This window comes from Oryctolagus cuniculus, chromosome 3 (assembly GCF_051225735.1).
Source record: "Oryctolagus cuniculus isolate XC-2025 breed Fujian yellow rabbit chromosome 3, ASM5122573v1, whole genome shotgun sequence".
Taxonomy (NCBI): Eukaryota; Metazoa; Chordata; class Mammalia; order Lagomorpha; family Leporidae; genus Oryctolagus; species Oryctolagus cuniculus.
The window spans coordinates 36,649,998-36,673,619 of NC_142869.1; the positions used below are offsets into that span (position 1 = coordinate 36,649,998).

A 23,622-nucleotide genomic window follows, 5' to 3' on the forward strand; every position below is an offset into this window, starting at 1 on the left:
GACTCCAGGGCAGGTCCATTTCCAGTGATCCAGCTCTTGGCTGGCAGAGCTGCCAGGGCTCTTCCTAAGCTGACTTCTGCTGAAGCCCTAGCTTTCTACCTTGAAAGTCACTGCAGTGGACTGGCCTGTTGGGTCTCTTTGAGGGCAGATCACTGTGTGAGACAGCCATTAATTGGCCTGCCACCTATCTTTACATTGCTTCTGCAGCCTAGCTTCCTCCTCCTGATTTTTGTTAAAGCAGACCAGAGGATGCAAGTCAAGGGGCTGCTTAAATCCCATCTCTAATCTCGGAGGCCTAAACTAGATGTCTGTAGTCACAGGTACGTTCTGATAGTGGGTTTTTGTGAGGTAGACAGTGCCCATTAGGAATGCTATGTCCGCACTTGAAAACTTTCCCTTTGTTTGGTCTGAAACGGAGGATTTGCCTGTTTACTGTGCCCATGGTAAAGTAAATCTAGCTGTGAAATTATAATTTAAGGTCTCATTTTGGCTATGCTATTACATAAAATGTAATTTTATGCTATTACATAAAATGTTAGCCATAGGGATTTATTCTTTAAGACTTTGACTATCTCCCTCAACAAGCAAGTAGTTTTGGTGCTAAGTGTTATATTAGAGGAGCTGAGTTCTGCAAGGCAATGAATAGGATAAATGAATTTACATTTTTTCCCTTTCAATGTAGACCAGATGAATGATCAGTAATAATGCAGATAATTTTAGTGACTTTTATTGGTGACCATCTATTCCTGTTGTATTGAGAATATAAGGATTTTCATGACAAATGAATGTGGTTGTGGAATTTTGTGAAAACTAAATTCTTTTAAAGCTGCTGTTTTTTTAACAATAGAATATATACATTTAAGAATTTTTCGGAGTGACTAAAAAGAAAGGTAATCATAGGTCATTACATCCAGAATGAAGCTTTTCTTCCAAAGATTGAGCCCCGTGAAGTTAAAATACCTTAAATCTGTTCCTAACACATGCATTTTATAGCCATGGTCAAGTGAGCCACCTCTCTTCCAAGCCGCAGCTGAAAAGTACAGTGAGTTCTGGAAACTAAATACGATGATGCCATTGAAAAGCTGCTTGTTCTGCTGTGGGCACGTGCTGCAGGCCTGAAGTTTGGTTGTTAGAGGATCCTACAAGGCCATACTCGTCTGAGTGACCACAAGCTCTAGTCCTAAATGCCCAGTGTTCACCTCCAGAGAATCCCTGAAAGCTTTACCAAAGACCCTGTGTCTTTTGGAGTTTTCTGAACCCATCATAGTAGGTTCAAAGTGAAATCAAACACTCATAGTCTTAAATATTGAGAATTCTATGAACTTTATCAACCTTAATGGACTTTATTTCTTTGAAATGTAGAGATATTTGAGGATTTTCCATGATGTGAAGGTAACTTGGATATCTTGATCTAAAATTTTGCATGTTTCTTTCTCATTCACTTCATAAAAATTCTTAAGAAACACTTTATTTGGTCTTATGGCCAAACAAGAAATACAGATTGGCCATTACTCTAATTTGCCAGGGTATATATAAGCTTTGAACTTGCAAAGATATGTTTAAGCCTTGATAGATTTTTTCTTTAGTTCTCCAAGGGACTTAGTTGGATTTTGCTCTTAATCCTGTAGCACCCACAGATCCAGAAGAAATCTCAGTATATCAAATACCTTTGCTGTGATGATGTGAGGACACTGCATCAGTGGGTCAATGGAATTCGCATTGCCAAGGTCAGTTTCCCTTTGGTTTGATGATGGACTAAGAGGTGTTGAATGATACAGTTTTGCTTGTTGTTACATTTCCCTGATTATTTCATGTTCATTATTTTGTTAGTGTCTAGTTTTCTCAGGCCTAAGTTTCATGTTTGCTGCCTTTTTTCCTTCTTAATAGATTAAACTTTCAACAGTTAGTATCTGTGGAATAATACTGTTGATAAAAGCTTGGATAGCAGCCGGCGCCGTGGCTCAATAGGCTAATCCTCCACCTTGCGGCGCCGGCACACCGGGTTCTAGTCCCGGTCGGGGCGCCGGATTCTGTCCCGGTTGCCCCTCTTCCAGGCCAGCTCTCTGCTATGGCCAGGGAGTGCAGTGGAGGATGGCCCAGGTGCTTGGGCCCTGCACCCCATGGGAGACCAGGAAAAGCACCTGGCTCCTGGCTCCTGCCAGGATCAGCGCGGTGCGCCGGCTGCAGCGGCGGCCATTGGAGGGTGAACCAGCGGCAAAAGGAAGACCTTTCTCTCTCTGTCTCTCTCTCTCACTGTCCACTCTGCCTGTCAAAAAAAAAAAAAAAAAGCTTGGATAGCATCAGAGTGATTCATTTTGGCTTTGGGGAGTGTACTACATGATTCTAACATAGCAGGATTTAGCCAGAGGAAAATAAATTTTTTTGATTGACTACTTGAATAATGATCATATACCAACCCAATTCGGAGCAGTATCCTGAATAGTGCTGATGATGGAGAATTTGGGATGAAAAAATGTTTATAGTGAATATAAATTAGAATCAAGTGTTGACTTCTTACTGCCTTTTTCAAAATGAGGAAAAATAAGAGATTATAATTTATTGATATTAAATGATGTTTTGAAGTCTTATTGGTGTTAATTTTACTACAAACTATGAATCAGTAAGCGCAAAGTGTCCCTCTCTCCCACTTCATCCTTCTGTGTCAGACCTACCTAGCAGAGTTCAGATATAATCATTCACTGCCTTCACTTTAGTATGGGAAGCAGCTCTACGTGAACTATCAAGAAGCCTTGAAGAGGACAGAGTCTGCTTATGACTGGACTTCCTTATCCAGCTCTAGCATCAAATCAGGATCCAGTTCCTCCAGCATCCCAGGTAGTTCAAAATGCTTGGCAGCATCACTTCACTTTTTTATTATGAAAGTCTTGAGGGACTGATAGTTGACCTGATAATTTCAGCTGGATTCTTAGAAACCAGAGCCATGCCTAATTTCTAAATCCTAATCAACAGATGCTTTTTTAATTTTTATTTGTTAGAGAGGACATTATCTTGGGTAGTTACAAATGAATTTGAAATGGAAAATCAGCATATAAACTTCTAAATCCAGGAATTTGGGATATTTATATTAATAAAATTCATTAAAACTCAAACAGCTGAAAAACAACTATTAATGTGTAATCTGTCAAAGAAATTGCTCTGGGGAGTCAGAATCCCTGGTGAAACTGGCCTCCCACCACACAGGCTTCCTGACATTGCAGTAGAAGGAGATTCATGGAACTAATTCAGTATCACAGTTCAGGAAGCCACTTAACATCAGACTTTCTTACAGTCTCACGGGAAATCAGTGATACTCAGAAGGTGCTTATCTTCAGATTCCATATCATTTAAACAAGTATACTGTTACCATCTGTTAAGATTAATGCTTCTTTCCCTTTAAATGCTCCTTGAATATTCATATCCTCTAAAAGCAATATTTTTATTGTTCTGGCATGTTTTTAGTGAAAAAAAATCACATTAAATAGTATTGGTTTAAAAACAAGATATGACTTGTTTATAAACAAGTAAATATAAAACAAATTCAGAAGTACATATACCTGGGTTAATGTATACTTGCATGTATACCCTGGTTCTGTCCCCTGAGGGGCTAAGAAGCAGTGACATCCCAGGGACAGTGAGGTCCTGGTTTCTCACCATTTGCCAAACTGTCATACCAAACATGCTACTGACTGTGGTGTGGCATCCTGAGTCAGAAAAAGAACATTAGGAAAAAGCTGATGAAATCTGACTAACATATGGAGTTAATAGTAACATACCCAGTATTAGCTCCTTATTTGTGACAACACCATAGTAATAAGCTGTTCTAATAACCAAATATCTAATATGTGAATATTTAAAACTGCACTTTTATTAAAATGGAAAAAGTATCTTCAGGAAGATGGATTGAAAAGACAAGGGTGTAGCAAGTGGGATTTCAAATAGTGATTGTTGTTTTCCACTTGAGAGGTAGAGAGATCCACAGAGACAAGACAGACCGATAGCCCTTGTGCTGGTTCATTCCCCACACGCCCACAGGCAGGAGCTGGGGCTCCACCCAGATCTTCCCTGCGCGTGGCAGAGGCCCACCTATGTGAGCCATCACTTGTTGCCTCCCAAAGTACACATCAGCAGGACGTGGAGTTGGGAACAGTGTTGTGGACTTGAACCAGGCACTCCAACATGGGACATGGGCTACCCAAGTGATGTCCTTACCTGCTGCACCACTCTCCCCATCGACAGGATTTTAGAAAACAAAATTTAAGGGATAGATGCTTGAGAAAAGATTAATATTTAAAATACATACATATATAGCACTTAACAACTCAAGTACCTCCACATTTTATGAAATGGCACAATGCCTTTTCCCACTCCAGCATCATTCATATACTTTTTGTGACGTGTTGGGCAGACTTGCTAATGTAAACCATAAAATCAAATATATTAATGTTGAGGAGAGCTCAAGGGTTTATGAGTTCAGCCTCCTGTCCTATTTGGCTGTTGTCCTAGATACTAAATAGAGATGATAAATGAGGCTAGTGAAGTTGTAGGTTTTCCAAAACTACTCAGCTATTGAACCACCAAGAAAGAAGAGAGGTTTTATTTCACATGGCTTTCATTTTCTTTCAAAGGATTTTCTTAACTTTATCCAGAGAAGTTCGGGTTTAGGATTTCTTTGTGGCTGTTGCATCTGACTTTACTGGCTAACTGGGCTGAACTTAGTTAATACTGCAATCCAGTAACACTCACCCATCACAGAGTGATTGAATGGGATCACCTTTCACAGCTGAGTTTCCACGAGATGCTGGGCATTGAGATAGGAGCATCTGCATGGTTGTTTGACCTGACCTGAAGTCCAGGGAAACAATCATGCCAGTTCCCTTAGCCCGTCTGTCTGTCAAGAGACACACCATTCACTCAGCCCTTCCCACAGGCCCTGCTCACACCTTTCTGTGCCTTACTGGAGGGCCAGGCTATGGCATGCCTGCTGGCCTACTGGACCAACACCTGGGTCTCCAGGAAACACATTTCTCACTTGGAATTCAAATTCTAAATATTGTTCATCAAAAACATGTAATTACTGTGTATGAGTTGAATCTTTTGGATATAGTTCTGAGATGGCCTGGAGCAGGGAGAGTAAATAGCCTGTTTCTCCACGTAATGAGGACCTGATTGAAAACGCCCCCCCATTGATGGTTCATAGATAATCTTTAACTTTTTAGAAGTTGATTTCATGAAAAACGGGTTGTCAGGATACCAACAATGTAAATCTTTTATAGTTGTGGTGGTGAACTGTTTAAAAAGAATCCAAGATTCCCCATTTTCTAGTGGAAAATACTGGCTGGTTGATCACGAGTGGATTAAGATGAACTTGCTATTGTATATGGCATTTGGCTTTCTGTAAAAGCTCTGCACATCCATATTCATACTTTTACAATTATGCTGATGGACTTAATTACATTTTTTGGAAACTGTCGTCAACAGAGTCTCAGTCGAATCACTCTAATCAGTCTGATAGTGGCGTCTCGGACACCCAGCCCGCAGGACACGTCCGTTCCCAGAGCGCCGTGAGCTCCATCTTCTCTGAAGCCTGGAAGCGAGGCACTCAGCTGGAAGAGTCCAGCAAGGTAACACACCGCCTAATTCACATAGAAACATCGGCCCTGTTCCCTGGGGCTAGCTGCCTACTCTCTTATTCCTTTATTCGGAATCTTGTTTTGGTCCTATTTCAGTTATCTTTAATCTTCAGTTTTCATGATGATAATACGTGGAACTGTTTCACAGAGACCTGTTGCTCTGACTGCCCCTTGGAAATGACCTAAGATCGCAAAATTAAACAAACCCTGGCAGCTTAACTCCTTTATTTGGATGAGTAGTACCAGTGACCTAAATACATTCCAGAGAAGCTGCTTACACCTAGTTTTTATTCATAGTTAAATATATTCAGACCCATCCTTTATCTTCCTTTTCTTTTTGACATTTATGGATGGATTTTCTCTGATTCTGCTGTACTCTTAGATGTTGGATTCCTGAGCTTTGCAGGTAGATTGTTTAGTGGCACTGAAGGATGAGTGTACTTACTGTAAGCCTGTGGATAATATTTGGAAAAACACAGCGGTTCTTAAAGTGCAGTTGAAAAACATGGTAGTCCTCTGTCCAGTCAGGGCTACTTCAGAAGGTTCATGGAAAAACAGAATGAAAAGATGATGTAGCAAAGAAAATTCTGAAATCCTTACGTGGTTTTTTCATAATACACATTTTCTGTGAACTTCTTGAAGACTCCTCATATGCACGGATTTCAGGTTTTTATCTGTTCTTCCTGAACTTTGAGCAGTGCCCGCAGAGCCTCTAGTTCTGTGGGCAGTGTGACCTGCTGCAGCCCCCACTTGATGACGCCGCGCTCACCTCATCCTGAGCCCAGCATTGCCTCTGGCCTGACAGTCTCGGGGTTTTCCCAGGGATCATTTTGATTGTTGTTGTTCATTTGGTCTGAGTCACTTACGCATGAAGTACAATTACAAAAGAGATATAAATGGACATTTAAACTTATTTATTTCTTAAAATAAATGTGTTTTCTAGTTCTACAGAGGTTGATTACCTGGAGAGGGTGGGCAGGCATCCGCTGCAGTTCCCTCAGCAGCGAATATTTGAGAACTGGTTCTAATGACCTGAATTCTCAGCGTGCTGACAGTCCAACTCCCTCACCAGAGACTCAGACTTTTAACAAATAGCTCTCTCTCCCTCCTCCCATTTAATCAGTTTGGATGGAGCAGATATTCTAAGTACACACTGGAGAAGCTGATTTGCTAATTGACTACAGAAAAATTCTTTGCCTTAGTGAATGATTCATGGTGAGATCCGTGTGCACTTTAAGTCATGAAGCTACGTTCTTGGTACGTGTAAGGCCAAGGGCAACAAAAACCCAGATGCTCCGAGCTCAGCGTGGTCTGTCCACGCATGGAGCTGGGAAGGCGCACGCGCTGCCGCGTGTGCAGCACTGACGTTTGCTTGTGTCCTGATCCCCCTGTGTTTCTTCCCTGTTACCTCAGGCTCAGGTGCCCAATGAGAAGGCCAGCGCAGCTAAGGTCCGCACCCCTGAAGCAGCCAAGACAGGGTCAAGTTAAGGTCAGGGGCTGTTCTGTGGAAACACATTAACCTGGGTGGCTCCTATATCTGGATTTTACAGACTAATACTTCTACCTTGAGGTGTAATTTTTAAGGGAAACCTGAGTGTCCTGTTGGGCATTAGAATTGAGCCCTATCACGAGCCTTCTAGTTCACTAACCCAAGCATTCTCCATGCTAATCAGATGCCATTCTTACTTGAAACCAAATGGTTTATCTTGGATCCTCGAAGTTTGTTAAAAGCCTAAAAGATGTACTGGAAATTATTAAACCGGGGTCCGTCCGTCCTTCCTTCTCTTGGAAAGAGCTTGAGTTACAGTCCTGCATGATCGGCCGTGTGCATCCCAGCACCGGAGGCGCACGGGCTGGGTTTCCTCTCCTCTTCCATGCGCTTTCATGATCAGTTGCTGTAGTGTTTACGGAGCATTCCTTCATGGATCTTCCAGTAAAACAAACGTGAAGACTGTGCCCCAGCCCTTTACTGGCTTTGCTGGGTTTCTGTGCATGTTGGCTGCGGGTGTCTCCCCGACCACCAGCGCGTGTTGAGCGCCTCCACCCTGTGTGACTGTGCACGCTTGCTGAGCATTCTCACTGCGCTGTCTGTTCTTAGCGTCCGGGAGCCATCTCGGTGCCTGGCGCGGCCCTCTCCCCCTCCTCCTACCTGCCTGCCGGGGGCCCGCACAGCTCCCTAGCCAGCCGGAGCCCAGCAGGGGCGGTGCTCAGAGGCTGTCCACGCGGGCCTGCACCGAGCACAGCCCGACGTCCGCGTGACCTCGGAGTGTGAGGCAGTCTGCGAATACTTTTGGGGTAAAACGGAATCTCTGCGTGGTTCCTGCGCAGGGAGTCGGATCTTAGCCTTCCCCACGCGGTCTGTCTTCCGGATCGCCAGGTGCTCCGACCTTTTAGGGTCAGGCAACCCAGGCCTTCCTCTGTAACAGTTCTGTTTGTTCTCTCCCCCACCCCAACGCCTTTAGGCCAGAATGGAGTCTGTGAATCGGCCCTACACGTCACTTGTGCCCCCTTCGTCCCCACAACCCAAGATGGTGACCCCCTACACGGCTTCTCAGCCTTCGCCCCCTCTGCCGCCGCCCCCACCGCCGCCGCCACCCCCGCCACCGCCTCCACCCCCGCCGCCTCCCCCACTCCCCAGCCAGTCTGCGTCGTCTTCAGGCTCGGCCGCCACCATGTTTGTCAAGTACAGCACCATCACGAGGCTGCAGAACGCGGCTCAGCATTCGGGGCCCCTGTTCAAGCCTCCTCCCCCGGCCTCGCAGTCGGCCAAGCCTCAGGTCCTGGTGCCCCCCAGCGGCGTTGTCCCCCCACCGCCTCCCCCTCCGCCACCCCCAACCCCCGGCTCGGCCATGGCCCAGCTCAAGCCGGCCCCCTGCACCCCATCCCTCCCGCAGTTCAGCCCCCCACCGCCTCCACTGAAGATCCATCAGGTCCAACAGGTTACTCAGGCAGCTCCTCCCACGCCCCCACCGGCTCCCGCCGTCCCCGCGACCCTCCCTCCTCAAGCACCCCCCAAACCCCAGGTGACCATCCCGCCACCGACCAGCGCCAAGACCAGCGCGCCGCCCGCCGCCACCCAGGCCGCGCCCCCTACACCCACCCCGCCGGTCCCCCCTGCCAAAAAGCAGCCAGCTTTCCCCGCGCTTCACGGCCCGCCCGGCCCTCCGGGCCCGGTGCCCCCTCCCACACTACCCAAGCAGCAGAGCTTCTGTGTGAAGCCCCCTCCGTCTCCACTGTCGCCCGCGCCCTCGGTGGTGAAGCAGCTGGCCAGCCAGTTCCCCCCGCCCCCGGGGGACCCCCAGCCCTCGAAGCCCGCAGCCCCACAGTCCCCCCCTGCAGTGAAAGCAAAGCCTAAGTGGCAGCCGAGCTCCGCCCCGGCCCCTTCTCCCGACTTCCCGCCTCCCCCGCCGGAAAGCAGCCTGGTGTTCCCGCCGCCGCCCCCGCCCCCACCGACCCCGGCCCCACCGCCGCCGCCCCCGCCCCCGCCCCCACCCGGGCCACCCACAGCCTCTCCCGTCCCGGACAGAAGCGGATCTCCGGGCAAGAAGAGCAGCAAGACCTCCAGCCCCGGGGGGAAGAAGCCGCCCCCGACCCCCCAGCGCAACTCCAGCATTAAGTCCGGCGCTGGCGCGGAGCCGCCCGAGCCCAAGCGGCCCTCAGTGGACAGTCTGGTCAGCAAGTTCGCCTCGGCCGCGGAGCCGGGCCCTCCGGCAGCACCCCCGAAGCCGGGGAAGCTCAACCTCTCCGGGGTGCACCTTCCCGGGGCCCTGCAGCAGGGCGGCGCGCCCGCCAGAGCCCCGGCCCTGGGCGCGCGCAAAGACTCGGCCGCGGAGTTCCCGTCCCCTCCCTCGGACTCCGACTTCCCGCCGCCTCCCCCCGAAACTGAGCTGCCTCTGCCCCCGATAGAGATCCCCGCCGTGTTCTCGGGGAGCACCTCGCCCAAAGTGGCCGTCGTCAACCCGCAGCCGCAGCCGCAGCCGTGGGCCAAGTCGTCGGCCAAGCGGGCCCCTCCGCCCACGCGGCCCAGGCGGAACGACAGCACGCGCCTCACGCAGGCCGAGGGCGCCGAGCCGCCCCCGACGGCCGCGGTCTTGCCCCAAGTGCCCACCTCGCCCAAGGCCAGCCTTAGCGTGCAGCCCGCCTTCCTGGCCGACCTCAACAGGACCCTGCAGAGGAAGTCCGTCACCCGGCACGGCTCACTGTCGTCCTCCCGCGCGTCCCGAGCAGAACCCACGGCCACCATGGATGACATGGCCTTGCCCCCGCCACCCCCCGAGCTGCTGACTGATCCACAGAAGGCTGGCTACGGAGGCAGCCACATATCGGGCTATGCGACCCTGCGGAGGGGACCCCCTCCCGCGCCCCCCAAGAGAGACCAGAGCACCAAGCTCTCGAGAGACTGGTAGCCACCGTGGGACTCCGTGTCCTTGGTAGCCGTAGTCAGTTCTACAATCAGCTCACTGCGTGCCTGTGGACTCGGGTGTGCAGAGGCTCCTGGTGTGATGTTATTCAGGTAGTGTCCGGCTGTGCATGTGTGCGCGCACACACACATGGCTAGAAATAGATTCTGTGTGTATGTATGTATGTATACATATGTGTATATAGCGCGCGCTGAGAGAGAGTCTATTTCTTTCTTTTCTCTCCTAGTCTGAAAAGCGAGTTTCGTGTATTTTGGTTTGAAGAGGCATGGAAAGGGGCTCTGTGTGCTGTCCTGTGATTTCTTTGATCTGTCATACGGATTGGACCAAAAACTAACTGACATAGAAGGTCTCTTGCAAGCGTCTGTCCGAGCGCGGCCTCTCTGTGCATGTTGTGGATTATGTAACCGAGGAGTAGGTGTGCAGTGTGCTGTTCCTCGCTCGGAGAGGCCCCCAGGTGGCTGGTGGAGCTGTAGGGCTGCTGTGTTTCCCCCATCGCCGGAGCTTAGAATGATGTGGCTGACGCTTCGTTACTGAACGTGAAGGGCACTTTAATGCAGGAGAACCTCTCAGCTTCCCAGAACAGGTGCACAGAGCAGGAGGGAAGTTTTCAGGGTGCGTGTGGTTGTGCATACAAGCAAACCCATGGTGTAACTCAGCTGCTGCAGGTGCACGGGTCCTTTCTCAGGAGGGGCTTTGGGTGCAGCACATGCGTGGCGTAGGCCTGCAGCCCTGCTCGGTTCCTTCCCAGCACCGCTTTGCGAAGCCTCACAGCGTCAGCAGCCCCATGTCACGGTCCATGTTCTGATTCACTATGAGAATGTGCAACACAGTAACCCCGGTCTGCTGCGTCCCAGCGCGTCCTTGGTCACTGGTGCACACCTTAGCTGGCTGCTGCTGTTGGGTATCCTAGACTATGCCCAGCAGGACAGAGTCGGGACAAACAAAATCACCTCCTGAAATGCCAGCCTTTGTGTGTACCGCCCTCTGAAAGGGGAAGGGTGGTAAGACAGATGAGTACAAAATGGGCTCTGGACAGAAGTCGCATCAGGGTGGCCGTGGGCTGCAGCATGTCGTACAGGGAAGGGGGTAAGTGCGGGCTGTCAGGGGAGAGCAGAGTTTGACAAGTTCGTCCGCAGGCACTAGAGCTCCTGGGACCTTTGCCGGTTGCGGCCTGGTTGTGACTTGTCTAGGTTCCCAGGTGTTCTGATGGAGCAGGGCAGGGCTGTCCCAGCACAGTGAGTGACCTCACAGACGCCCGTGCGGGGCGCGGGGCCGGAAGCAGCGCCCAGTGGCACACGAGACTGTGTGGTGCCGCCAGGCTTTTTTCCCTATGAATTTTCCTTGGTACATGAGGGAAGAGGGCACTGCCTTGCCGGCTTACCATGATGAACTGACAGGAATAAAATGCAGTCCTAGCACTGCCCTTCAACAAGGTTCAAAAGGGCCATGCCAGCAACTGGAAGTGAGCACGTCTTGTCCTGAGCACCTGTGCCTGTTGGAGTAAGGATGGGGGGGCGGGGGGGATGCCGGCGAAGTGGGGCAGAGATGGCAGAGGGCGAGCAGGCGGGAGTGGTGCTGCGTGCCCAGGGAGTGAGGGCCGGCGAGAGGTGGCCATGGTTGTGCAGCGGGAAGGGCAGCCCTGCTTCTGGAAGGCACTAACTTTCCGAGTGGCAGCAGAGTTCTGGTGCCCACAGCCCCGGGAAGTGGCCGCGCACTGCCCGCGCTGTTCATTTCCGCACGCACAGCATGGGTGACCTGTGCGTACAGATGGCCAGGCTCCTCTGTGACCGGCGATCTCCTGGTCTTCTGCCTGCAGCTGAGGACCACCAGTGTCGTGGGGAGGGGCTGACGACAGGGAGTCCTCTTCTCGAGATAGCCGTCTCTTGAGTTTCGAGTTCAGTGTGTGGTTGTGGGGCTTAATTTTTTTAGCACGAAAGTGACAACTTAAGCTTTCCTTGAAGGAAAAAAGGAAATTGTGTGCCCCTGACCTTGCACTGGTGATCTGAGTGTCTGTTCTAGTGTGGGATTTCCTGTCTGTGCCAGTCCCGACAGCCACCCTGAACCGGGGCTTGTGCGGCTTCCTGGGCGAGCTGGCGGCCTTCTGAGCACCAGTGACGCCTCGCGGAGCGCGGCGCAGGAGCGATGTCACTCACGGCCCAGTGGCTTGGCCGGCAGCGGCTGTTTCCCCTTACATTTCTCCAAAGAGCTGTTGAATTTTTACTAAATGTGAAACTGAACCAAAAAAAAATGTTAGATTATGCTCCTCGTGTGTTACTTCCTAGTGGTTTTTCTTTAATTTGGATGTTTGTTGGGATGCGGGTTTTTTGTTTGGTTCGTCTTTTTTAAAACATTGATTTATTTGAAAGGCAGACAGAGATCTTCACCCACTGGTTTACTCCCCAGATGCTGGGCCAGGCTGAAGCCAGAGCCAGGCACTCTCTCTGGGCCTCGCCGCCTGGTGGCAGGGACCGGGGATGTGGACCATCTTCCACTGCCCTCCCAGGTGCATTAGCAGGAAGCTGGATTCGAAGAGCAGCCGGGACCCAGAGCGGCACTCAGGTGTGGGATGCCAGCTCTCCAGTGGTGGTGAGCCTGGTGGGAGGCAGTTCAGGGAGAGCCCTGCGCTCCGTAGCGCTCTTCGCTTGTGGGAGCGCCCGCTGCCACGTGAGCCTGGTGCTAAGCCTCTTTCACTGCCACTCTGCTGGGCTTCTTCAGGCCCAAGGAGACGGGGACAGGGGACAAGGCCATGCTGACAAAGTGCAGTGACACCCTTCATTTTTACTATAAATAATTTGAAAATTGGCCCACTCTATGCCTAAAAGTTTTGGCATCAGCTCTGAAGGGCAGCAGTACCTGTTCTTGGTTAGTAGAACAGCTTACTTCAGGTTCATGGTGCTAACGTAATTATTAGACTATTCCATATTCATTGTAGAACCAACTGGGCTATTCAAGCAAATTTAAATACTGTTTTTCTTCAGTGGTAATTCTCACTTGGGCAGAACTTGAAGTTTATACAAATAACCACTTAACTGTAAATGAGGCTTTTAAACATTTCTGGAACTGTTTACAGTGAGGAAGACTGCGTTAGGGAATGAGTGCCGCCTGCACCGTTGTGCTGCACACGCCTCGGCCTCCAGGTGCTCCGCCCACTGGGCTTCTGCTTCTCCCTACAAACAGTGCTGAGTGGATCCAACAAAACTGGGGTACAGCGATTCTGACAGAGTGCCAGCTGTTAGGAGGCAGGTTAGGAGGGCCTGCGTATTCGGTCTAAGTGTCGGACGCCAGCATTCTGGAGAACACACACTGCCAGTAAGCCTCGGTCCAGGGTGTACGGTTCGGAGTTAGTCTGGACAGGATTCCAGCTAACGGTGTGGGCTGGTTTGATCTGACTGCCACCTTGCTCCTCAGCTAAAAGCAATTTTATATTACAAACACAAGGTAATTCTAAAACAAGAAACCCATTGCTATTAATATGTCACCAAACTTTGACATCAACTCAGAGCTAACAGATGTGTAACTGGTGTAATCAGACGTTACTCCAGGCGAGGCCAGGGAAGCCCCAGTGACCTTGGATGACTGTGTGGTGACTGCTCGCAGTAGCACGGGCTCACACTCTGAATGATGAGAAGGTGACTCTCTCTTTAAAACAAAACTCCCTTAGACTGCAGGTGGTTTTGGCACTTTTTGTTTTGTCCACTGCATTATTTGTATAAACGAGGCAGGGTATCCCTGTCCCTGTAGAATGTGTGACCTCTCACAGAGACTGGATCCAAAGAGAACTGCAGGTAGAACGAAATTAAACATCCCACTGTCTCTTGAGATGTTCACTTTGAAATCCAGTGAGAACATTTCTACACTTTTCCCAGACTATCCTGCAAATAAAAAGTGCTCAGTTCTTATTGTGCCCTTGTCTATGTGTACAAGAAACCTGAAATCTAGCTGCAGAATCAATTCCAAATAAAGATAAGCAAAACATACTTGGTAACATTAGGAGAAAAACAAAACCTCTGATTGGTTTGCTCTTGTAAACCGTTTCCAGGAGAAAACCCTTGCTGTAATCCCCAGTGCCTTGAACTCTTGGAGGAACAGCATCACACACACATGCACACACACGCGCGCCCGCGTGCACACACACACTCACTCACACTCTGAGGTGCTTACTAAAGCAAAGGCAGACGAGTGTCCTGATAGGAATGGAAGGAGTGCCGGTCCTACAGGAGAGGGTTTCATCACTGAAATGAGGTCTGGCTGCTTTTCTACCAAAGACACGGGGAGAAGGGCCTGGGGGCGCAGCGCCCGAGACGGGACTGTGTTGACAACAGGCGGCTTCCAGTCGCAGGCTCCCGGCTTCTGAAGCCTCAGCCTCTTCCCAGGCAGCAGAACATGTCTGCAGCACTTAGGGGACAATGAAATGAAACAGACCTACCTTCTGGAACCGTCCCTTGTTCGTTAAGTTTATTGTAACCTGATACCAAAAACTGCCACTTGTCATGACTGTCCACCTCCTGAATTTTTTTTTCTTCTTGTAAATAATCCTTCTAGAAAATAAGCATTAACTGGAATGTTTCAAATGAATTTACTTAAGTTCTATTTGAGTCACTAGTGAACTCTTACAGAGATGTACATTTAAGGTAAAATACCATTAGCTTGTGCTCAGTGTTGTAAAAACGTTGTTTACTGTTTTAAAGGAAAGTTGCACATTAACTGGGGTTGCCCCTGCCTCTGTTCTTGCCCTACTTCTTTAAAAAATGGAGTCAAAGCTTACACTGACTTCCAGGATGTGCCAGCTTTGCCATAAATAGATTCAGTGTAGAAATATACTTTTCTAAAGCATGAAAAAGACAAACTGAACTGTTACACAGAGGACATTATTCAAAGGATTATGCACAGCTCAGTGAAGAGGTTCACTTTTTTCTCAGCTTTGTTGCTATTCTCCTCTGCATCAATATATGCTGTCATTTCATTATGTGCCTTGCTCCCTGATTGTGCAAAGCTATAGAGAGAGATATATAGAGAGATATATATGAGAGATTCAGTACTACTGATCATGTTCTGCTGGATGAAGTTATTTTCCAAGTGAACTCTTGCCAGTTACTGTCAGTAAACTATTGTAATGGCTTAGGGCAGTGTTGTACAGTCAGCTAAATTTGTTTTTCAGTTACATGTTTGCATTTTGTCAGCTTCCCCAGTCATTGATGATAATAAACCAACACCAACCAACCATAGATTCTCATTCAGATGGTGTGTGTGGATTGGCACCATTAAGAACCTGGTTTTGCTTCATGTTGGGGTACCCAAAATATAAGTTGTACAATAAGAACAAACTAAGTGTGAAGGTGGATAAACTAGTTTGATGTGTTCAACCTGTTAAAGGATAGTTTAGTTTATACCAACAAACTGGGGAGCTTGGGCCATTAAATATATTAGCAATTAAGAAGTAATAATAGCTTAAAATTTTCTTTAAATAAAGTACAACTAGTAAAAAGTAGTACAAAAAAGGGATGTTTTGTTTCAGCGTTCTGGAGTCATGGTATGTGTTGGGCTGCCAGCTTCGACGTATGTGTCTGTGTGTGCTCCACTCTGTCTACAAACCATGTTACCATTTCCCCAAAATGGAAACCATCACTCTCACCAGCTGCCAGTCCTGTCTGGTTTTGAGAACTACGCCTGCACTTTGGCCTCAGAGGAAAAGGGTCTGTGCAGTAAACACAGACTGAAAAGAGGATGGAATTAGGGCTTAGACCCCCTCCACAAATCCACAAAGCATTTCAGCCAAATGTGTAATTCCAACATAACCCAAAAAGAGCCAAGTAAGGCTAACAGCAGACTGGCTATTGAACTAGCTGTTCCCTTGCCTAAGACTCCTCCTAGTCTTGCTTTTTAAGATGGAAGTGGCATTATCCAGGTATTCCAAAGGATTCTGTCAGCTGAGGACATCCAAGGATAAAGGTACAGGGGAGGGGGGACTGAAACATTCTTGGAGTTCGTGGGAGCACGGCTGTGGGCCCAGAGTCACTCAGATATAACACCAGAAAACTCTGAGCCAACAACAGGACAGTCTTGTTAGTTTTCTTTCAGTCACAACTTGGACCATCTGCAGTACTTTTGTCACTCCCATTTTCAGTGTTAGGAACACACTGACACAGAGAATTCAGATGTAGTTGGGGGAAAGTGGGAAGAAGGCAGTTCATAGTTAGGGCAACTGGAGGAGAGAAAACGTGACAGGTCATCCTTACCGCAAGCTCAACATTTTAATGCTATCCCAAACCACCTAGATGGTACTTACGATAAATAATCTCATAAGACAACTGAATATACTTTGTGGGATTTTTATTTAGGTCAAGTTCTTAGTACACAGCAATAATCCCAAATACAATTAAAAAATTAAAAAGTGAATGTTCCCCCACTCATCTGGAGGTGGTTTAATGGCACACACAAGAAACATTACTGGCAACTGCTCCCTCAAGTTTTCCTGAATGAATGGATTTTGCTCAATACCAGCTCTCCCTCTGGGAGCTAAAAAGCACAACTGGCCAGATCACAATTGTTGACATTCTTTTTTGTAAACCATTTTCTTAAGAAAAAAGGTACATGGACAGAAGTATGATTAAAAACTGCTTTTCCACAGATTTCTGAAGTTGCAAAAGAGGTTTCATTTTAATGTGAAAATAATTTTTTTTTTACAAAAACCTTATTTAGCAAGGATCATTTATACACAGCTAGGCCCTGTCGTTTCATTCATAATTTCATTTAGAATTACAAGATTCTCAAAATAGGAACAAAGATCAGCATAAACTTAAAGGTTGATGAGCTCAATGCCTCCACTTAAAAACTTTACTAAGGCTCTCAAATAAGGCTGTCTGCTGTGCTCCTGCCACTGCTGAACTAATACTGTATTTTTGTTCCACAGACCTTATGGGAAAATGTCTTTAATGACAGTTTTAGAAGGGGTAAATGATTGTTTTCACTAAGGTGGCACTTAGTACAGTTTTAGAGAGTCTGAATACTCAGAGGGCATTTAGTGAAACATGGTGGTTCAAGTATATTTCTAAGGACATCAAGTAGAATCAAAGAAAAATACAGCACATTTAATTAAGACAGCTGTGGTGCAGAGAGGCCCACTGGGCTTTGAGTCAGGAATTCTGTTATCAGCTGTTCATCTGAAGCAAAACATTTAACCTTACCAGTCAAAAGAGACGGAACCAGAGATGCTAAAATCTAGCTTTAAAATCCTTTGATTCAAAGTAACTGGGGTGCGGAGTTCCTAGCCGAAGTTGTTCAGACGTGAACAGGCCCCATTCTTCTCAAAGACTGGCAGTCACCTGGCCATTCCTGCAGCAAACCCTCTGCACACGTAACGGTGGACCTCAGGACCTGGCAATGCCCACGGAGGAGAAAAGGTGACAGAAGGGGAAGTAGCTCCTAGAGGTGCAGAAATGGCACCTGCTAAACTCAAGTGGAAACCAAGATCACAGCAAACTGTATTTTGATGCCTCCCAAACAGAAAAATCAATTTACTCAACACAAAGCACAGCTATGTGGCACAGCCATGCTACACACAGTGCTGGGGAGATGTACACAACAGCTGCTCTCGCCGGGACCAAACAGTCGGAGGAGGGAGAGGAGAGGATGAGAAGGGCTCATCCCCAGTGACTCAGCAACACAGCGGAGTTAGCAGGTTCTTCGCAGCCCTAAGGTGAGAGCAGCACGCGCTACTGAGGGAGAAAGGAAAAAGGCCACGAGACAGAAAATACGGACCGAGATGTCTTAGCAGATTAGTATTTATTCCAAACACATTAGTCTGGATTTCTCAGGTCTGGATTTTGATGCACTGGTACTTTGTTTCCAATTTATTGTCTTGGCCATAAGGTCAAAAACAAAAACAGTGCGTTTTCATTCATATCTCCACCAACTCTGGAATATTAACACCAAAAAAAAAAAAAAACCATTATGCAGTGACTTTTTAAAAAAATTGTAATAATGAGATGACCACAGTCTAAATGAACTTCAGAGGGAAGAATCTTTTTTCCATCAGATTCTATCCTTACAAATGGTTGCTTGCTGTTCAGCAGATCTGCGACTTGGATCATCCTCGCTGTAATTATTAAAAGCATGTAAGATTTTTCCGCATTCATTTGGAATTCCTAATACCAACCATCTTTTAGTTTACAGGAAGATAAAGGGGGAAACACAACAGGAAATATTACCCTCACAGACTATTAATAGCATGCAATCTATGAAATATTACATACATTAAAAGTCTCCAATGCAGGCCTGGCCCATCATTACATTATATCCTTCTGAGACAATCTATAGAATTCAGAACTGTACAAAAAAAGTGGGCAGAAAATCCAACAAATATCATTTGTTAAACAAAAGTCACACACAACAGTACCAAATAATATAGAAAATACTGGCTAAGTCGTGGACTCCTGCCACCGCAGATGTTAAATACAAAGAGGCCTTCACCGAGTATCTGGCACACTCCCATCCAGCAAGGGTCCAGCAGGTGCGCGCGTTACAGCTTCTGCACAGGGGTCTCCTCTGGTGGGGAGCCGGGAGCTACTTGTTGGATTTCAAAACACCTTAAACCACAAAATGCTCTCAGCAAAGAAACTACTCAAAAATATAGCTGGAAGATGTCATTTCAAAGCTGTCTGTCCAGCTGCACGCCGGCACTAAGCAGGGTTTACCCGATGCACACGCAGTCTGGTTTGGGTGTCCGATGGCGTTGAAGGCCCCGCGGCACTGACTATGAAGGAACACTAAGGGACATCAAGATGACTCAAGAAAAGCACGAAGTGGAATGTGGACTGGAGGCAAGTTAGTAAAGCTAAGACCAGTCTGGGGAAATCAGGAAGCAAAACGGTTAAGCCCAGTTACCTTTCTTCTTAATTATAACTTCACAAAGTCTTGATCAGGAATCTCTACAGCTGGGTCTGTTGCACAGCGATGCAGGGCTCTGCTCCGAGCACAGATGTGCAACAGGAACATGACTTCTGCCTGCTCATTTGCACTCAAGTTCCTGCCTGCACTGCATGCCTTGCCGGGGGTTCCCAGTACTCAGGAGACAGCAAGTGTGACGAAGGAAGCCACTGGCCTGCAAACTCCACTCCATGTAGAACCCTAACAGCTGAACAGATGGGAGTAAAATTCTTTTGTTACTGCTTCTAAATTAGCGAGGGGGTCAGCATTGTGGCCTGTTGCTGCTCTCCAGCTAGGATGCTCTGAGTGTGAGATGGGCTTGGGGCTGAGAAGCCCCTCAGGGTCCCATCACGGTGAGGCTCCCTCTCCCAGCGCCCCAGGGTGGCCAGGAGGAGGCTGGGAACAGGGTCTTTCTATGTAGGGAAAAGGAGGGCCCCACAGAACTGCACCTCAGGCAAGGGTTTGGGATGCCCTCGAGGCCAGGCAGCAGCGTGCTCTCGGACCCTCCCACCGCCTCCCCGGGAACCGCCCCCACCCCAGCTGCTTCCCGGCAGCGTGGTACATCACACCGTGCAGTCCTTACCCACCCCGCCATGTCTGCAGACTCCCAGAGCAGCATCCTGTCATCTACACACTGGGGAACAAGGGATACAAGTGCGTTCAAGGTCAACTCGCTGGGCGCACTCAGGTGCTGAGGATGCGGAATTTACAGTGTCCAGGAGGAACAAGGCTGCTGAGACAACGGAACCATGGTTACCGGGGAGTGTAAGTATCGACTTCCTCCTCCTCCTCCAAGCGGGAAGGAAGTGCGGGCACCAGTACCCACTGGGCATGAAGCCAACCCCTTAGCACAGGCAGAGAACACCCAATGCCACGGGTTTTGTGGGAGGAGGAATCGAGGGTGTCCAGTATTCCTGAGAACGATCCCAGACTGTGTCCCGAATCAGTCACTCTGATGTGCTCAGCTGCACGGTTAGGCGGTTCCAGCTTTGCCACCTCGGAACCGGGCACGGCGCATCACTCGACAGCTCAGCGTGGCACCAATCACTGCAGAAAGACCCGTCTGCTCAGAGTTGGCTTGCTTTTTTGTTTTCAATACTTGGGGATTAAAAAAAAAAAAAGCCGTTTTATCGTTTGTATCCTTCGTTCTGTTTGACTGGAAGGGGCGCCCCGGGCCGTGAGTACTCCGGGGAGACCTGACTGTTCCTGCGAGGGCCGCACAGCCCCCCGCGCGTCACTCGGAATAATGCATGATGGACTCCACGTAGTTGCCCGGGAAGAGCCCAGTCACTCCGTTCATCACGCCCTCGTACCAGCCGTCGTCATTCTTCTTGATGACGTAGATGATGGCTCCTTCCTGGAAGGACAGCTCATCCTCCTTGTCTTTTGTGTAATCATAAATTGCCACAACTAAGGGAGAAAAAAACAGGATATAAAAAGTCACTATTCTTAGAGAAAACCAAACATGCAGATAACCGTTCTTCCTTGTCACCTGCATCTCTGTAACAGCCTGACTTTCTAAACAAGACCACAGTTTGTACACTTTTCTCCCTGGTACCCAGCCTGACACCACGGAATCCCCTTTCCTACCGAGGGGAGGCTCTGCACGGTACAGATGGCAGTTGTCAGCTTCACCCTTCCACACAGAGGCGAAAGCGCCTCCTTGAAGACGACCTCAGAACCAGGAAGACGGCTACCTCTTCACTTGAGCTTGCGCTGCAGCTCCACGCTGGGGAAGAAAAATGCAGGCCTTCCAGCACTGAGATTCTACAGTGCGGTGAAGTCACCTACGAGGCGACTGACAACAGACCGAATTCCCACGATGCTTGGAGGAGGGGAGTCCACCTGTAGATACGTTCTTTCAAAAGGTGCTCCATTTTGTCACCAGTTGTATGTGTCCACAGGAACAGTGTCAAAGTGTAAGAAAGCCAGCACTCCTCCGAGCTCCCCTGTGATCCGCACGGCTCCCATCACTTGGTGACCGGGCCTTTCAACCCCGCCCTCGGACCATCTCTGCTTCCTAAGATCACATTTATCCCACTCGTTTTAACTGCGACACCGAGAGCTCGCTCAGATGCCCCTGTGGAGTTCTAGTCTACGCCAGCCCCTCTGCCTCCTGCACCTTTCTGGTATCATCCAGAACTCTGTCCAGGGAAACCTCCATCTCCATCTATCCATGGTTAAAGCATATATTGCTGGGGCCGGCGCCGTGGCTCACTTGGTTAATCCTCCACCTGCAGCGCCGGCATCCCATATGGGCGCCGGATTCTGTCCCGGTTGCCCCTCTTCCAGTCCAGCTCTCTGCTGTGGCCCGGGAGTGCAGTGGAGGATGGCCCAAGTGCTTGGGCCCTGCACCCCATGGGAGACCAGGAGAAGCACCTGGCTCCTGCCTTCGGATCGGCCATTTGGGGAGTGAACCAATGGAAGGAAGACTTTTCTCTCTCTCTCTCTCTCTCTCTCTGTAACTCTGTCAAATTAATAATAATAAAATAAATAATAAAAAAGCATATATTGGCCGGCGCCACGCTCACTAGGCTAATCCTCCGCCTAGCGGCGCTGGCACACCGGGTTCTAGTCCCGGTTGGGGCGCCAGATTCTGTCCCGGTTGTCCCTCTTCCAGGCCAGCTCTCTGCTGTGGCCAGGGAGTGCAGTGGAGGATGGCCCAAGTGCTTGGGCCCTGCACCCCATGGGAGACCAGGAAAAGCACCTGGCTCCTGGCTCCTGCCATCGGATCAGCGCGGTGCGCCGGCCACGGCGGCCATTGGAGGGTGAACCAACGGCAAAGGAAGACCTTTCTCTCTGTCTCTCTCTCTCACTGTCCACTCTGCCTGTCAAAAATAAATAAATAAATAAATAAATAAAGCATATATTGCTAACATGTCAGCTTCTTACACAACCTCACCCTTCAAAGCATAAATGAGAAACAGAAACCAGAACAGAGACTTTGAATAATATGCAACCTGTTCTAGTTAAAGAAAATTTGTGTTTATGGCCTGCTTTACTAAAAATTAAATGACTTCCTTAAAGAGAATACTTTCCATTGTAGCGATCTATTAGGGACACCAGAAAAAACTAGCGAGGAAGATTTACCAAACACAATTAGATGTAATTAAATGACATACAAGTTGAACTGTAAGTCCAAGAGAATACAAGTTAACAGTATTTAGCATTTTCAGACAACCCAGTATTTTCTAGCATTTTTAAAAAGAAAAGACAACTTTATGATGTTTAGAGAAATGTAAACCCACTAACAAGTAATTCAGAAGAGAACACAAGGCCCTGCAACAGAGAAGCTGAGCGGCATGGGAGTGCCGGGGCTCCCGGCGCACCCGCATCCTGGCAAATGCAGCGCCCTGGGCAGGGCCCCGAGGCCGCATCTGAAGCGGCACCGGGCTGAGGCCTTTAACAACTGCAAAGCACTTTTAGTCAAAATTAGCGATGGCTATTTTGAAAGTGCTCGTTTAATCTAAAAGGTAAGCTGTTGAGAATATCCCTCCCCACTCCAGGGAAAAACGTACACTAGTTGTTTACTTCATTTAATTCTTTCAAATAAAGTGCTCATCAAAAAGAAAACAGGCTGGACTTTGTATCAAAGTTTTGAGACTTTTTCTCAAAAAGAACTCTGAAGAGGTAAATAGGAAATCTGAGGATCTTGCTGTTTTCCACAAGAATTCAAAATACTGATGTGGAGAAACGTAAAATCTGTCTTAGATTTTACTCCGTCTGGAAAAATGATTTTGGCAGTAGTGAGGAAAATTCTCAAATCCTTTTGAATTCTCCGTGTACATCACACACAGAATAAAAGTCACACGAGGAATTTAAATGGCATCGAGGGAAACAAAGCTGTAGAGACGCTCTCCCGGCCTCTGTGCAGTTATGAGAAACAGAAGGACTAGCGGGGCCCGACTGGCCCCTCAGTGTCCCTGCCCCGGTGCAAACCCATCCCCAGCTTCGAGGCACACGGCTCAGGTCCGCGTTTCGCTAGGAGGCAAGGCCGCAAGTACTTTATCAAGATCTGCACCTGAGCGAAACGTGACCCGAACGCACCTCTGCGCAGCCCCGACACAGAGCCCAGCACTGCAGGCGCCTCGGAATGCATCGATACTCCGGGGCGTTCCGCCTGCTGGGCTGGTAGGAAATGTACTGAAATACACACTGGATAAAAAGCGGAAGTGACACTACAGCCACCACCATGGGGAAAAATGCAAAATGAGAAGGTTACATACAAGTGACTGGTGCGAGCTAAACCCAATGACCATCACACCGCACAGTAGCCAAAATTACAAGTAAGTACTTCCAACTCACTGGCAAAATCAAAATGTTGGCAAGATTATCTACTTCAATAAACTCTTTGTGGTAAGTCACATATCTTAAGTTGAGATAATTTTAATTACATGGAAAATGGAAAGTTTATCTGGTCAGCAAAACCTCCCAGTTTCCTTTCCACTCCCTGAGCTGCTGCCCGAGTCAGGTCACGAGCCATCCCCCGGCTCTCCCCTCACCTCCTCTGCGTCTCCCAGCCCAGCCCACTCTACCTCCTGAACCGTCACACCCCAACGCTCCTCTCCGTCATCACAGTCACTGCGCTTATCCGTGACCTCTAAGCTGGGATGTTGGCAGGTGCATCACTCAGGACACAGGGGGTT

The 23,622-nt window shown here is 48.5% G+C and overlaps 2 protein-coding genes across 47 annotated transcripts in view; one reads left to right on the top strand and one right to left on the bottom strand.

Annotated features, from left to right (window-relative positions):
- RAPH1 (Ras association (RalGDS/AF-6) and pleckstrin homology domains 1) overlaps window positions 1-8,265 on the top strand; it is a 111,288-nt gene extending 103,023 nt beyond the window's left edge. For 2 of the 3 annotated variants that reach the window (XM_070070346.2, XM_089330012.1), the window contains exons 13-17: window positions 1,629-1,727; window positions 2,715-2,835; window positions 5,479-5,621; window positions 7,044-7,119; window positions 8,093-8,230. In XM_070070346.2, coding sequence (XP_069926447.1) covers window positions 1,629-1,727; window positions 2,715-2,835; window positions 5,479-5,621; window positions 7,044-7,118 — 438 coding nt within the window. In that variant the 3' untranslated portion in view covers window position 7,119; window positions 8,093-8,230. Of the gene's footprint in view, window positions 1-1,628; window positions 1,728-2,714; window positions 2,836-5,478; window positions 5,622-7,043; window positions 7,120-8,092 lie in introns of all 3 variants that reach the window. The other variant, XM_089330013.1, reaches the window with a different exon arrangement.
- An 8,099-nt stretch (window positions 8,266-16,364) lies between these two features.
- Window positions 16,365-23,622, bottom strand: part of ABI2 (abl interactor 2) — a 109,260-nt gene continuing 102,002 nt past the window's right edge. For all 44 annotated transcript variants that reach the window (XM_002712557.6, XM_051848284.3, XM_051848282.3 and 41 more), the window contains one exon: window positions 16,365-20,386. In XM_002712557.6, coding sequence (XP_002712603.1) covers window positions 20,211-20,386 — 176 coding nt within the window. In that variant the 3' untranslated portion in view covers window positions 16,365-20,210. The remainder of the gene's footprint in view (window positions 20,387-23,622) is intronic.